The sequence below is a fragment of the Peromyscus leucopus genome, chromosome 9, assembly GCF_004664715.2.
Source record: "Peromyscus leucopus breed LL Stock chromosome 9, UCI_PerLeu_2.1, whole genome shotgun sequence".
Lineage (NCBI taxonomy): Eukaryota > Metazoa > Chordata > Mammalia > Rodentia > Cricetidae > Peromyscus > Peromyscus leucopus.
Window position 1 is genome coordinate 79724048 of NC_051070.1, and position 16457 is coordinate 79740504.

The 16457-nt window shown below is 42.5% G+C and overlaps 1 protein-coding gene across 33 annotated transcripts in view; it reads left to right on the forward strand.

Moving 5' to 3' along the window:
• Kcnma1 (potassium calcium-activated channel subfamily M alpha 1) overlaps positions 1-16457 on the forward strand; it is a 709897-nt gene that overhangs the window by 682613 nt on the left and 10827 nt on the right. For 15 of the 33 annotated variants that reach the window (XM_028879668.2, XM_028879669.2, XM_028879677.2 and 12 more), the window contains 3 exons: positions 5426-5620; positions 7991-8109; positions 9967-10191. In XM_028879668.2, the coding sequence (XP_028735501.1) occupies positions 5426-5620; positions 7991-8109; positions 9967-10191 (539 nt within the window). Of the gene's footprint in view, positions 1-5425; positions 5621-7990; positions 8110-9966; positions 12654-16457 lie in introns of those variants that run through there. The other 18 variants (XM_028879652.2, XM_028879662.2, XM_028879663.2 and 15 more) reach the window with 3 other exon arrangements.

Here is a 16457-nt window from a genome sequence, read left to right on the forward strand (position 1 = left end):
TGCCTTCTTGTCTTAGCTTCTTGAATTCTGATCACTCCTTAACATGTGGACACTGCTGATGTTGATCTCTGTCTTCAGTGTTTATCAGTTTTCTATTTTTTTGCTGTTGTTTTTAAGAACAGTAAAACATGTATTCTTCATCACTGACCCTGTGTGTGTGTGTGGGGGGGGTTCTTATGTGCACATGTACATGTATACATGTGTATGTACTTACACAGTTTTCAGTTTTACAGCTTCTACTCCACATATGGAAATTTAGCCATTATAAACATAATTATCTCTTAACCATGTAATTATCTTTTAACCAGTTCTTTTAAGAAATGTCTTATTGGAATATTAATAGACCATAAAATTCACCCAAGTATACAATTTTATGGGTTTTTTAAGCATATGTAAACATCTCCAAGGATCCTTTAGGAACATTCTCATAACTTCCAGGAGAAATGCATCCTCATTTTCCTTACTACTTCAGCCGCTCAGCCTTGAACATACACTGATATTTGTCCCTATCTCTCTAGAGCTGCCTTTTCTGGGTGTTTCATAGAAGTGGAATCGCTTTTGTTTTTATGGCTCATCCATGTTGTAGCATGTGCTTTATTTCTTTTCATGCACAAATAATGTGGGCTCCATGGTTCTAGCATCGTGTGATGCATCCATTAAGGGATTGCTGCTTGTTTCCAGCTCTTTTGGCTGTGGCACCTGATGCCGTTAGAATCTCTCTGCATGAGGTTTTGTTCTGATGTGTCTTTCATTTCCCTGGGGTATAGTTAGGTAGAGTTGTTGGGTCCTATGGTAACTCAAACGTGACTCACTTAGGGAACTTCTGGACTGCTTTCCAATGGTTGGAGCACTTACAGTCCAACTGGAAGTTTGTAAGGGCTCCAGTTTCTCCACATTCTCATCAGTTCTTGCTATTTATCTGTCACTTGGTTTATCACAGCCCTCTCAGTGGGTCAAGATGAGCTCTCCTTAAGATTTGGACTAGTGTGGCCCTCATGACTGCTGATGGCAGGCTTCCTTGTGTCTCTTGGTGACTTATCTAGATTTGGACTAGTGTGGCCCTCATGACTGCTGATGGCAGACCTCCTTGTGTCTCTTGATGACTTACCTACCTGGTTTTGAGGCAATGTTTATTCAAGACTCATCTTTTTTCTATTTTTCAAATTTATTGCCTTTTGGTTGTTGTGTTCTTGGAGGATTTTAAACACTGGATACTACACCCTTACAAGATACAATTTTTCTCAAATATTTTCTCTAATTCTACAGAGAATTTTTACTTTTTACACAGTGACTTCCAATGTATAGTTTAAAAATATTACAAGATACAAATGATTGCTTTCTTGTGTACCCTATGATTGTGATGTCTTATCTAAGATAATTATCAAAGTGAAGTTTTGAGGATTTGCCACTATTATTTCTCCTTAGCACTCTATCCTTTAGCTGTAACATCTGGGTCTGATTCATGTTGTTTTATATATAGTGTGAGGAGTAGGTCCAACATCTTCTTCTGCTTGTTGATGCTCAGTTGTTGTAACTGTTTATTTGATACACTATTCTGTCTTTTATAAAGCTTCTTGATACCCTCATCAAAAGTCAGTTAACAGCAGCTCTATGAGTTTATTTCTACATGCTCAGTTCTATTCCACTGGCCAGTCATCATGCCACTGTTTGTAGTATATGCTGAAATCAGGGGTTGGGCCCCTCCAATTTGGTTTCTAGTTACTTTTTATATACTTGATATAACATTTTATGTTTCATGCAATTACATGTGAAATTTGATAGGAATGATTTTAATCTGTATAATGTTTAAGGGTTTTGTTATTATTTTAATGTTATCTTCCAATCCATGAACATGGGATATCTTTCTATTTATTTAGAGTTTATTCCTATTTTTTGTAATGTTGTAGCTTTCAGTTTACCAGCCTTTGAACTCCTTGAATAAATTTCTTCTTAAGCATTTTATTATTGTCAATGTTGTTAAAAGTAGAGTTTCTTAAGTTTTTCTTGGTTACATAGGGAAAAGTTTGGGTTTTTTGCATGTTGTTTTTGTACTCTGAAATCTTACTGAACTCTTATTACCTATGACCATTTAAGTGTTCCTTGGGGTTTTCTTTTATACAATGCCAGGCCGCTTGTGAGTGGAGATAATCTTCTTTCTTTTCCAATATGAATATCTTTTATTTCTTTCTAACTGACTAGAACTTCCAACACCATTTAAGATAGAAGCCATGACAATTAACCTTTTTAATCCTGATCACATGGGGAAAGCATCTGATCTTCCTTCCTAAAATATGAATTAACTGTTGAATTTTTCCAGTATGCTACTTATTTAGTTTTTGTTCTCACTTGACAGTTTCACCCATTTATACATAATGAGTTTTAGTCACTTTTACTTCCTTCTTCTCCTTTCCCTGTCCCTCTGAATCCCTTTGTTTCAGTAAGTATCCTTTCTACTTTCCCATGCTCAGTTTGTATGTGGTCCACTGAGCTTAATTAGCGATTTTTGCACGAGCTTGGGTGGTAGGATGCTTACTGGGGCAAGGAAACTTGCCAGTGGCCACACCACTGAAGAAAACTAGCCTTTCCAGAAGGTTTTAGTTGCCAACAGTTCCTCAAGCGGGGGTGGCCCCCCCTGGCTCTTTCCCTATTCATGATGAAATAGTAGTTGGCCCAATTTTGTGCAGGTCTTGGGAGATAACTACAACTGTAGTTAATAAGTGCATTGGCCATGGCATATCCAGAAGACCTCTTATGGGGTGCATTTCCCCATCTTCTGGCTTATGCTATTTCTGCCCTTCCTTATGTAATATTCCCCGAGCCTTGGAGAGGGTGTTAAAGCTATTCCCATTGGGGTCGATCACTCTACTATCATTTAATCTGTGCACTTTCGCCAGTTAGATCTTCTAGTGACTACTTATCCAGTCAAAAACAGATTGTTTTGCATTTATCTTGAAAACTATTTCATTTTGAAAGAAAGAAAATGTCCCTCATTTCTCTAGATTTTGGCAGGGAGTATTCAGTGGTTCAGCCAATGGGGTTGTGAATGTTTGCCGTCTACTTACCTGCTGTTAGCATAATGACCCAGCCATTGGTCTAGAATGGTAATTGGAGCACAAAGGTACTTGTCAATTCTCTGTCCAGGTCTCCCTCATTTAATGTGGTAGACAGGACTGGATGGGATCTCTGACCATAGGGAAAACATTGGGAAATGTTTGTGTGTCTTTGATCAATATAACAAGTCTCCAGGATGTAGTTCACAGGACCTTCACTGTGTTCTTCCTTAGTCTAGAAGAGCATTTCTCAATGTGTGAGTCATAACCCCTTTGGGGTCAAATGTCCCTTTCACGAGGGTCACATCAGATATCCTACATATCACATATCTTATGATTCATAACAGTAACAAAATTACAGTCATGAAGTGGCAGCAAGAATAATTTTATGGTCACTACAGCATGAGGAACTGTATTAGAGGGTCACAGAATTAGGAAGGTTGAGAACCACGGCTCTGGAGGGAGCTTGGGCAATGAGGCTGACTGAGAGATGAGAGGTTCCAGGATGAAGGGCAATAATGGCCTTCCACCTTCTAGGACAAAAATAAACAGGGAAGAGAACAATCAAAGGATGTTTGGATATGAGAGTGACTGTCGACCACCATCCACAACAGTCCTTTCCCTCATGTCTCCGGGTTCAGGTCAGACATATTTACCAGCACTTCCTGGACCCTGAGTTTCTTCTCAGTCCCTCGGGTATTGAGAATCAGGGATCCCATAGCTGCTCTGCTATTCTGATTTATAGGTGATAATTAACACTGCGACCAAAAATGTTTCATCACTTTCGAAGGTGCTGACTTCACCTTTCAAACTTCTGGAATGTGAACTCAGCACGAAACCTCAGCACGACTCCAGCCTCCTTAGCCATCCCACACTCCCTTGGGTGTCCGCAGGTCGGCTTGTCTACCCCAGGGAACAGCTGAACTCTTGAGCATCAATTCTCAGCAGGGTGGCCTGTGTATAACTTTCCCAGCATTCTTTGCAGTTGGAATCCTATGTGCTCTTTGGTTGGGTGTTTCCATAAGGGACATGAAAACTGGGCCCTCCCCCCGCATCTTCTTAACTTAGAAGCCCATGGAGAATTCTTGGCATATACACTTGACCTTAACAACCATGCTGATTTTAATGACTCTAAACACCGACGCCCAGGGATGACACAGAGCTAGTGACAGAGTAGGATGAGGACCCAACCCTGTCTGTTTTGTTCCCCGTGATTCACTGCCAGGTAAACTCAAGGAAGTCACAAGTAGGAATGCATCTGCCGCCTGGTGTGGTAGCATGAGCCTTTAATCCCAGCACTCGGGAGGCAGAGGCAGGTGGATCCCTATGAGTTCAGGTCTTGCCTGATCTACAGAGTGAGTTCTAGGACAGGCTCCAAAGCTACACAGAGAAACCCTGTCTCGAAAAACCAAAAACCAAAACCAAACAAACAAACAAAAAAGGATGCACCTGTCCTTTCTAGCCCACCCCAGAGGTACATAAATGACCCAAAGCCACATCCAAGATTGGGTTTGTTTTTATTTGGATGCCTTGACTCTCCTAATGCAAGAAAATGGAACATACCGCCTTTAGCTGATATTTTCTCAAATTGGGCCGGGTAACAAATGTCATTTTAAGGTCTTTTCTTAGATATTCTATTAATTTTTAAAGCCGCCATTGCCTTCTTCCGGATGTTCCATGAGGGAGAGAAATGGACATGTAAGGGGAAAAGTTCTTTACGTCAGCTATATTCACCTCAGACAGCTGAGGTTATTTGCAAAAACCAAGACAGACACATCAGGACACACAGCTCATAGATTTATACAGCTGTTATCCTGGCGATGACTTCTGGGTCCAGCCATTATCACAGTCTATGATAAATTGTTGCATGTGTGGCATGCAAGATTCTCTTGGCATCTAATTCCAGACAGAAAGAAGTTGTGCCATTTGTGGGTGGCCTCCTATCATATGGATGACAGGCTCTCAGTGGTCGCCCTCCTTTGGGTAGCAGCCCAGGCATGCTGCCTTTTATTGTGTCCCTAGTGTCAGGGTTGACAGTTTTTAGGCTTACAGAAGCAAGGCAGTATTTGCATATCTACTAACACCAGTGTTTCAGGCATTAGCCTTTTAAGAAGAATCCTCTGAATTGTTTTTATTTATTTATTTATTTATTTTTCCTTTTCTTAGAGTCAGGATCCCATAGTGGAACCAGGCAGGAGAAAAAAGAACAGAATAATTGGAGGCTGCTGTCTTTTCTCTTCCCACAGAAAATTATTTGAAGAGACAGGCCAGAACTTTACATGGGAGACACCAAGAAAAGTTGTACTTTGGATGTCAGCTGTGGTGACTATGGGTTGTTTGCTTAAGAATGCTTCTCCTGTACCTTCTTTCCACAGACATACTTCAATGACAATATCCTCACCCTGATCCGGACCCTGGTGACAGGAGGAGCCACGCCAGAGCTTGAGGCTCTGATTGCTGAGGAGAATGCACTTCGAGGGGGCTACAGCACTCCCCAGACACTGGCCAACAGGGACCGTTGCCGAGTGGCTCAGTTAGCCCTGTTGGATGGGCCCTTTGCAGACTTAGGGGTGAGTGTACCACGCAGACGATTCCTGAGCACAGTGTTGGTAGCAAGCCTGATATGAATAAACTGTGTCAAACGGTGACATCTAGGCATCTATGTTTCTCTCATCCAGTCTATTTACTATTTACTGAATAGACTATTACTTTATTTAGTAATAGCCTAAAAACATGGAATTTATGGGGCCCTATTTACCAGGCCCCATACTTTATTCATGCAAATCCTTCTACCAAATTGTTGATGTCTTTCTCCCAGGCAACTGAGGCATAGGGAATTTGCACTAAGGCATACTGGCTTTGGAACTATGGGTCTCTCCTCCATTACTGCCTTCCTCAAGTATTTTCTTCCCAGAGATGAAAGGGGTAGCTGCCAACACCACATAGCTAAGTTTAGGAAACATTTTCTCGGGGGCCTTATATCTTGGAGATACTCCATTTCGACTCTATCTGAACATGAGGATGCTAGGCCCCAAACTCTGCTACCAGAGTTTTTGTATCTATATACTGTTAACACAAAATTACAGCTCACATCTTAAAAGGGAATACGAGATAGTATATTCTGGAGCACTTTTGAGGGATCATGGCTCAGGAACACAGATTTAGTTTGTGCTGAATTCCTTGTTCCCACCCAGAAGTATTTTCATGAAGTTGTATAGTTTTACTCAACAAAGAAAGTTGTAAATCAAGGCAACTTTAAAATACATTGGTGGGTCCATCAGAGGCAGATACAAGAAGATGGCAGAAGCTTTCCGACAGCCAAGATGCTCTCTGATGATATTCATAGCTTTGGGGTTAGTGGAAGCTAGTGGTCTGCTGAGTTAATCAATTCCAAAAGGTTTCTATTAGCTACAAGATGTTAGTTCTGACAGAGAGGTGGGCAGGGGATGGCTGTTCTAGAGGGGTAGAACTAGCCCAAGACAAGGTAATTAGCTTCTGGACCTGCAGCTTTCTAATCTTGCCATAGTACTGCAGTTCTCATCATCAGTATCTATCTACATAGCTTCTTTTCATCCAGGCTCCGGTGGGTTTGAAGCATCAAGGCAGTTGTGTGTGTGTGTGCAAAATCACTGGCCAGAGTGACAGGGCCTCAATTAGTACCTTTCTGTGTCTTGAGGTCTCTAATTCAAAACTTTGGTCTGGGGATTTCTGAGTCTGGATCCACTCACACTTCCCTAGGCCTCCTTTAATGAGGGGGACCAGAGCTTCCCTTTGGGGCCTCTGGACTCATTGCTCTGTACTCTGTGTCAGACACTTTGGAAAAGGTATGTCATTTTGACCGTTATTCCAAATTCACCTGCATAGATGTGTTTAAGGGGTGGAACCATGAGCCTTGGGGATGCACATACCTATTGCACACGAATAATAATATTGCCCAGAATGTCCCATCATGGAAAAGGTCTTGTTTTGTAACACATCAAATGGCTACTTGTGGACCAGGACCTATATTTGACTGGAGCTGTTTTGAAAGTCAGCTTCCATAATCAGTGACTCTTATCCTTATCACTTCCTTGCTAATACACTTGAGTCAGATTAATATTTTCAATAATGGACAAATATGGGACCATTTGTTGTCTAATATGCCCATCGTGGGAATTCCAGTGATAGTAAAGACAAATACATTCCTGCGGTTCCTAATAAATCCACTCAGCCGTGTTGCTCTGTATAATACTGTCTGCTTGGAGACACATATCTGCATGAAGCCCAGAATTTTCTATGCATTTGCAAACAATCGTGTTGTTTCACCTGCTGAGTTAAGTCCCAGAACTTAGGGTGGTTGTGAACTGATTAGTACAGTGAGTCCCAGGTATCTCCCCTGCAGACTCCCAAATGCTCTTCCCCTTAGACATCTCTGAGGTCTGCAAATTGCGCTTTTCACACCGTCCTTATCGGAAAGATAAGGATCACCATAGGGCTTGAGGGGGGGGCTCTTTTATTCTTGCAGTGATTTTCATTATCACTTGGGCAGTTTTGACAACACAGTCCCATCACAGTGGACACAGCTGAGCTGCGGGGGGGGGGGGGGGGATAGAATCCTTGCTTTGCAGAGTTCCTTTCTTCCCTCTAGCTGTACAGCTGAGACCTTCTGTGTCACATCCCTACCTCAGGCGAAGGAAGACAGAGCCCGTTGGAGCTATAGACACAACTGTGTGGACACGGGAGGAAACCCTGTGGTTGTCAGATCCCTAAAGTCAAACATACTGGGTCCAGGCTGTTAGCCCTGCTGATGTCCTCAGCCACAGTCTCTTGGCATAGATCCTCCAACCCCAGAGAAAAGAAAACAAGCTTTTAAGAAAAGCCCCCCCCCCCAACACACACACACTTTGATTCCCAGGCAAATAAAAACTGATGTTTCTCTTGGTTCCTTTGTTGTCTCCCAGGATGGTGGTTGTTATGGTGATCTGTTCTGCAAAGCTCTGAAAACGTATAATATGCTTTGTTTTGGAATTTACCGGCTGAGAGATGCCCACCTCAGCACCCCCAGCCAGTGTACAAAAAGGTGAGTGCGCCTTCCCCAGTCTGCCACCTCACCCGAAGGCAGTGGCATCGATGCCCTCCCTCGTATCCTGTAGGCAAAGGTCTCTGTGCATGCTTTTGACACACTGCCCACATGAAATCTGACACTGAGCCGAGGAGTTATGAGAATGATTTCTTTTCTAAAAATTACTAAAAATGAATGTGAAGCCATTGAGGGAAGAATTTGTGTTTTGGAAAGTAGCACCTTGACCCCATTACAAAAGTCAGAATCCCGAGCTTTGTTTCCTCCAATCACTTCCTTGGTCCCTAATGTAGAGATGTTTCACATTGATGATATTTTTTGCTTCATATACTTTGTATTGACTCACTTTCTTTTGTATACTTAATTTTAAGAAACTTTTATATTATCACCTTAAACAAAACTATATGACAGTTTGGGGATGCTAGTTGTGTTTTTCCTTACAGCCTTAATATAAACTCATAGCAGACAAACATTAATCCTAGAATTACCCAAATCCAGGAGTTTGTGCCAGAGAGTAAAAATACTCTCAGATCTGTATATTACAATCGTTAAGAGGATTAAAAAATATATGTACTGGGAACTGGAGAGATGGTTCAGCAGTTAAAAGCATTGTCTGTTCTCCCAGAGGACCCATGTTCAATTCCCAGCACCACATGGTAACTCACAACTGTCTGTAACTCTAGTTCCAGAGGATCTAACACCCACACACAGACATCATGCAGACAAAACACCAATGCACACAAAATAAAAATAAATTATTTAAAAAATACTGTGATTAGAGTAATTTCCATAGTGTTTAGGAAAAAAAATACTTGTACTTTAAAAAATTATATAACAATGTTTATATAATACTTAATGGCTGAAAATTACAGTACATGGCTAGAGTTAAAAATTGTTACAGACAAATGCCTAGTGTGGTGGTCTACACTCCTTTAATCCCAGCAGAGGCAGAGGCAGGCAAATCTCAAGGTCAGCCTGATCTACAGAGCAAATTCCAGGATGGCCAGGGCTACACAGAGAAACCCTGTCTCAAAACACAAACAAAAAACAAAATTTGAAGACGAATGTGTTCCTACATGGCAGTGATTTTGACATTCACCTACAGAGCTTCCCAAGGCCAAATTACTGAGCCCCACCTGAGGCTTGTGAGTCAGTAGATCAAGGGAAAGTTACTTAAACTTTTCCCTTTTGTTTTTAGTTGGTTCATTTTCCTTCCTTCCTTCCTCCATCTTTTCAGTGCTACCGATTACATCCAGGGCCTCTTGCATGCAAGGCAAGTGTTCTGCCATTGAGCTCTCTCCCAGGTCTACAATCTGCATTTTTTTCCCTAGTCTCCTGGGAACCTCAGATCCATTGTTGCAGAGGCAACATGGTGATCACTGAAGCCATCTAGAGAAAGCTTGATCTAATAGGGAGAAATCGGGTCAAGCTCTTGTAACCAGGGCACTGTTGTTGATGAGGTATTAGGCATGACGAACAGAGACCCTGTGGTGTGTGTCTATGACGGTCAGGGCATTTTGGTATGGAAGTGACAGCGCAGTTGGGTGACTGTTTGTCATGAGCTTGACCTGTGTACAGAAAAATGCATATGGTTCACATGAATTATGATGTGGCCTTTTCATTACCAGCGCCAACTTGGCATCTTTGCCTGGGCTTCTGGCTGCCTTGTTGAGTTAAACATGATGATTTCCTTTCATTTGGAAGAGAATGCGAGGCTACTGGATGGAGTACATCAACCAGTTCCTCAGACAGACTGAAGCAGCCAGGCAATTAGTTCTTTTTTGGCTCAGGGAGAGTTGAGTCCTGCGCCTGCTCCACCTGTGACCAGCCTGTGACACCTTTGCTTGCTCTGTCTAGGTACGTCATCACCAATCCCCCCTACGAGTTCGAGCTCGTCCCGACAGACCTGATCTTCTGTCTGATGCAGTTTGACCACAACGCTGGCCAGTCCCGGGCCAGCCTGTCTCATTCCTCCCACTCCTCCCAGTCCTCCAGTAAGAAGAGCTCCTCTGTCCACTCCATCCCGTCTACAGCAAATCGGCCGAACCGGCCCAAGTCCAGGGAATCTCGCGACAAACAGAAGTACGTTCAGGAAGAGCGGCTTTGATATGTGTATCCACCGGCACCCTGTGTGAAACCGTATCTGCTTCTCATTTCCCCAGTTGGTATTCCAACAGAGTAACTCTCCTGTTCCCTGTAGTCTCCTCTTTTTTATTTTTTTTTGTTTTCTTTCTTTCCTTTTTTTTTTTTTTACACATTTTGCATATGTATGATAGTGTGCATGTGGCTGTCATTTTTATTTCACCACCATAAAACCCTGGAACACAACAGCAAATAAGCGGACGGACCAAAAGTTATTTATGAATCTAGGGGGGAAATATACCAAAGGCATCCTCCAGACGTAAATAGCTCACTTCAGGAATGAGTTCACAGATTAGAAGGGAGCACCTGTGATCTGTGTCAGTTAGGCAAAGCAGGTTTTTTTTTTCCTTTTCTGATTTATCCAGATCATCAGAATGCTTTGGGTTTTGATTTTTTTTGTTTTGTTTTGTTATTTCTTTTCTCTCTCTTTTTATACACACACACACACAATAAGTTAGCACATGATCATTCGAAACGAGCAACCAAACGCAATGAAAATGCATTGATCGTTTCCAGTCTGGGCTGAAGTATTGCAAAACATTTGAAAAGCTTTCAAAGTGTGCACAGAAGATGATTAAGTACCTGCTTGTTTCGAGAGAGCATCAGAGTTTTTGTTTTTTTTTTTACTTATTCACCAAAGCCTTTTTGTCTCAGAGCTAGCTTCTTTCAGGAGTTCCAGTGAAGGTTTCTAACTTTAATGCAAAGAAAAAACCAGGTTTCCACTCCTGGATGTATCAAATCCTAGTCATTTCATTGACCTGAAAAGAGGTTTGGTTGCATATTAAATTGTTATTCTGTCTCCTTGTGCTGCCATAGGGATAGCCAGTTTTTTTTCTTTCACTTTTGACATTTGGGATGAAAAGCCATATGTATCATAAATATCAGATGTAAGTCATTAAGAACTGCCTTCCTGGGACTTTTACATCTTTTAAAAGGTGAATCACTTACCTTATGTACAGAATAAATAACGCTCAGAAAAGAGCAAGTATTTTTCCATGCATTCTCAGGGGACCTTTTTACTCCCCTTTGTTTGACTAATGAGGGCCCCGAGGCCAGGTAGAATTCGGGCTGGGGCAGTGGCGAGTGAGAGGGAGAAAGACCCAGTGGCAGATAACAGTTTTTGTAGGCACTGGCAATGCTAGATAAATCAGGATGGAGGAGGATGGAACCACAGTTGGTTAACTCAACAAAGACAAAAGCTAGCGACCACATTGAAATTGCTGGCACAGCTGTATGATGCTCTGTCGCAAAGCAGAGGCTGGCAGAAGTTCAGCATAGGCAACCTCCTTAACATACAGCCAATTCACATAGGTGAGCGAGTGACGGGAGAGAGAGCTTCTCCGTGTCCTTTCAAAATGAGAAGGAGAAGGCTGCCACAGGGAGCCAAGCACATTTCAGCAGTTATTTTTTGTCTTTTGTTTTCTTCCTTCCTTCTTTCTTTCTTTCTTTTTTTAACTGTTAGTCAACAAGGGAGGGAAGGTAGACTGATCTCTTTTTCCCAATTTGCAATAATCAGATGTTTTATGCATGCACATTACATTTTAGGGACATAGGAGTTCTGAGGAATTGGCCAACTTTACCATCACCAAATTCTGGTATGGGTAGACTAGCCTTGGGTGCACACGAACCTATTTGAGACGTTTACTTAGAAAGCCAATGGATAGAATAAGGGGTAGGAAGGAGGCGGGAGAATTTGTCACAGCTGTAGCATCTCTTTTTAAAAAGGTGTTTTTATGGTGATTGTTTTGGGTTTAGATTTTGAATCCCTTGTCCCCTCCGGCATGATGGTTTTGGAGATTTGCTTGCTGTGTGATTGACAAGCACTTTTACTGACAAATATAGTGAGGCTCGGTCAGAACCTCTACCTCCTCCCACACCAAAGACAGGGGCAGTGCAGTACTCCAGCCAGCAATGGGTGGGGAGTCATTGTATACGTGTAAATTCAAAAGTCCTGTGAGTGGAAGTATTTTTTTTTCAAATTATTTTTGTCCTTATGTATTTTGATTTATATATGACATGTATCTATCTCTTTATATATAACTATATATATATAAGACTATATATATAACTATATATACATATCCCCTAGTTTTGGATCATGAGAGATCTTCATGCATTTCTTTGCAAAGGAGGTTATGAAGTTATGCCCTCAGAAACATTTATGACTCTAAGAATGTGCCAGTTAAAGTGCTCGACAGGAGATATGACAGTTTCAAAGCATTGTAAAACTCACATAGCTTACTTCTCTCTCTAAAGTGCAACAAGGATGACTAGAATGGGCCAAGGTATGACAATTAATGGTTCTGCATGACCTAGCCACTGCTGGGGGTTTTCTTCTATAACGTTGTCCTTGTGAAACTTTTGTGGAATTAAAAAAAAAAAAAAAGGAGTTACAAATTTTATTCTGTTATTGGTTTGTTTATTTTTATTTCTATTGTTCTGTTTGTGGTTCCATTTATTTTGTTTTGCTTCTCCCCCCTCCCCTCGCCCTCCCCTCCCTTCCCCTCCCCCCCACCTTTCTCCCTTCCTTCTTCTTTTTCTTCCTCCACTTTCTCAATTGCTCAGCGCAATGAGGCCGTGCTGCTGCTATGGCTAGACCCCTTAGAGTTTGTTTTGGTGTTCTTGGGTTTGGGGGGTTGGGGAGTCTGGGGGTAACTTCTCTCCATCCAGCTTGCCTTCAAATCTGCACGTGGCCTCCCTGCCCACCTTGGTACCTTGCCCCAAGTCCAAAAGCATTTTCCCATTGAGAAACCCAGCTTCCTCCACTTCCCCCATCACCACCACCACCGCCCCAAACCAGCCCCCATCGGTCTGTTCACATCTCTGTGTTGATCTTGGCAAGACCTACCAAATCGAGCAATGATGCCAGTTGGTAACTGTTTCTGTAAAGCATTCACAGCTATTCCATTTGGCGAATGTGCTTCTCTGTCAATGGTTGAGCCTCCTTTCAGCTGTAGCAGGAGGGTTATTAATGGCAAATGCATTGGTCTGTTTTCCTGTTTGATCCCTATGAACCCACGTCAAAGCTGTTGAGCTGTATGAATCACCTTGAGAGCGCATGTCCAGTGATGAAGGGGCTGGGGACTCGATCTGGACAGTACTCATGTGTCTCCTGCCACCTGCCTTTCAGATGTTTGTTAAATCCCAACCACGAATGGGGCAGACAGAAGTAAATCCAAAGTGTCTTTTTAATGCACTTAGTTAGTGGCTCCAGTAGATGAGACTGGAATTGACTGGAATGGGCACAGACTGTGACATGAGATGAAATTCGGGGGTTTTCCCTGGACTTTGGGCACACACTCCCCACTGGGGAATTGCAAATCATTGAGAACTGATTAGAGATGACTACAGATCTATCTGATGGTGGCAAAGGGATCATGTTGAGTTCTCTCTTAAGAGCTAAAACTTCTATATTATACTTTCTTAATCGAGTGAAGACTCTCCTCCATCATTTGCCATCTGCCTCCAAAGTTCCTCTTTCAGAACAGATGCTCTCTTAGGAAGGAGGCAGATGACTTCTTCTTCATAGTCACTTCCTTAATTCCCCCTCACCCAGACTAGAAACAGACATGAAATGGTAGAAAGTGAGAGAACACTATGAAGAGAAAATGCATGCATTTAGTAAGAATCAGTTTGGAACTCGGGAATCTTCCCAGTTGTGTAAGAGTAGCAGTTTTTGAACTATTTAGTCCAATTTGCTCAGGCTTTGGAGAGGGACAATGTTAAGTGAGTTGGTAAAGTAGGAGAGAAATCTTTTCAGCACCAGCTGTTTCCTAACTGTGGACCTGTCAGCTCCTGAGGTCCTTCTCAAATCTATTTCAAATGGACCCTTGCACTTTCCAGTTTTCACTGTATTTTGGAGACCTTTCAAATTCCTTTCTGAAGTTAGGGCTTACTAACTCAGAGTATTAAAGTGAGTATACACAATATATATTTGAAAAGACTCTCACCTTAATCATTTTCACACTTTTAAACTGTTTTATAATTTATCCACATCCCCTTGGTTTATTTTTGGAAAAGTGGCAATTAATGCCTGAGGTGTTGACATGGCTGATTTCCTGGTGTCAGGCTATTGGAGCCGGATTCTGCTTCCAAGCCAGGGGACAAGCCCTGTGAGCTTAGTGACTAGAGAGACTGCCTATGCCTGTTGGAAGCATTATGGAGATCCTAGGTGACCAGAGGAACCTTTGACTGACTTTCCTTCAGCACGGGGAATGCCTTAAAGGTGTCTGTATCCCAATAGAGATAATTATATCAACCTTCCAGGTTCCTATAGCAACAGGCTCCTCAAAGAACAAGAAAGTACAGAAACTTCAGGGAATGGAAGATAAGACAGGGTACAAATCAATTTCTCCACCAGCTTCCATCAGCCAATGCCTGCTTTGTCGTAATATGATAAGGAAGTAGCTCTGGGCACCTGTCACTAAGCTGGTTAAGTATCTCCCATAAGGAGGCTGCACATGGCAGTGAGCGAGAGAAACTCCTGCTACCTAAGAGGAAAGAGTATCCACAGGGTTGGGCTGGATGCAAGGATGCAGAGACAGACCATCATCGTGGTCAATTATAGGAAAGTGAGATGAAAGGAAACTTGTCTGGGTCTGGTAGAAACCATGCTTATGTTCTGCTGAGGCAGAAGAAGAGGGGAGGCAGGATGCATAGTTCTGCCTGGGAGGCATCAGGGTTTTGTGAGCAGAGGAAGAACAGCACACTGCCTATCCGAAATGTAATCCAGGAAACCACACAGAGTTGCCCTCCTAGGCCGGAGCTCCTTGGAGCCATTGCCGTCTCATTGTCCTTACCACCCAAATGGGATCTTTTCCAGCCATGCCTTTGCTCTCAAAGCCTCAGCTCATGGTGCTACAGAGAGCCTATTGGTCCAAGTGGCTTCAGTGTGTCATCCATGCCCCTTTCCTGCAGTCTTCTTGGGGGAGTCATTACATGAGAAGGCTGAAGCCCCCAGCACTGACAACCCATGGAGTCAGCAAGAGCTCTGTGTTCACAGTGTAACTGTTTCTCCCTCTGCTTGTGGAGCTTTGGGTAGCTCAGCCATTCCTAATCATAGTAACTCTCCTCCAGGAAGAAGCTCAAACCCTTGTTCTAAATTCCATCATTTTCTTATACTAGTGATGGAAGGCACAGATGGTTCTCCAAGGGGCAGAGCATTCATCAAGTGAAAACCGTTGTCAGAAACAAAGATCCACTGCATGACAGCCCTGACTTCCCCAACATAACACCATATTAGCCCTTCCTCTCATTCACCTTCCAAATGAAGACTACCCATAAGATCCTCCCGGGTCATCTCTGTTACCCCAATCTACATTCTTCAGGCAAGCCCCCAATTTATAGGTCTCTGCCTCTGGCTCCTCCACGGAAGAACTTCATTTGTAAACACAACATGCAAAAGGTACCACCCACCTCTGCATCCTACTCATATCAACGCTAGCTTTAAAGCTAACGCTTAGACAGTCATTATGGCTCTTGTGTTCAGCACGTTACAATTGTAAACACATCTGACTATCCTTCTGTCACCAGATGTGGGGGATACTAGCATCTCCATACGACCCACATGGAATCTGAAGAACATCAACGTCAGTGTAGTTTAGTCACCACAATACAGTGTCCCTTTTATGTGATAACATTAACAAACTTAGCAAAGATTATTTGTTTACCGTGTAACTGAATGTGTAGTAAGCCAGTGGTACCTGTTCCATTGATCTAGACAACCAGATTAGGAAGGCTATTTCCTCAGCCCTATTTTATAGGATAGGAATAACAACAAGATACTCTACATAACCTTTTCAGAGCAGATAGCATGTGAGAGATCCAGGTACACTCAAGTCTAGACCACAAGATGCTGCCATTTTTCTGGCCTCCGCATGGTGTGTCCATAGTGTACATAATGGCTTAGTTGGTCTACAACATGACACTCTCAATAATGTAGCAGTTGGGTGGTTATGGCTAACACTTTTAATCCTAGCATTTGAGAGGCAGAGGCAGGTGGATCTCTATGAGTTTGAGGCCAGGCTGGTCTACAAACCAAGTTTTATGACAGCCAAGGCTATACAGAGAAACCCTGTCTCAAAAAAAAATTACCAGCAGTTATTTTCTCAATTTTATTTTGTGATACCAGCCTGCTCACCAAAGCTAGTGACATGTCATTCCCTTCCTAACTCTAACTACCTTATGACAAAAGTTCCTGACAAGTC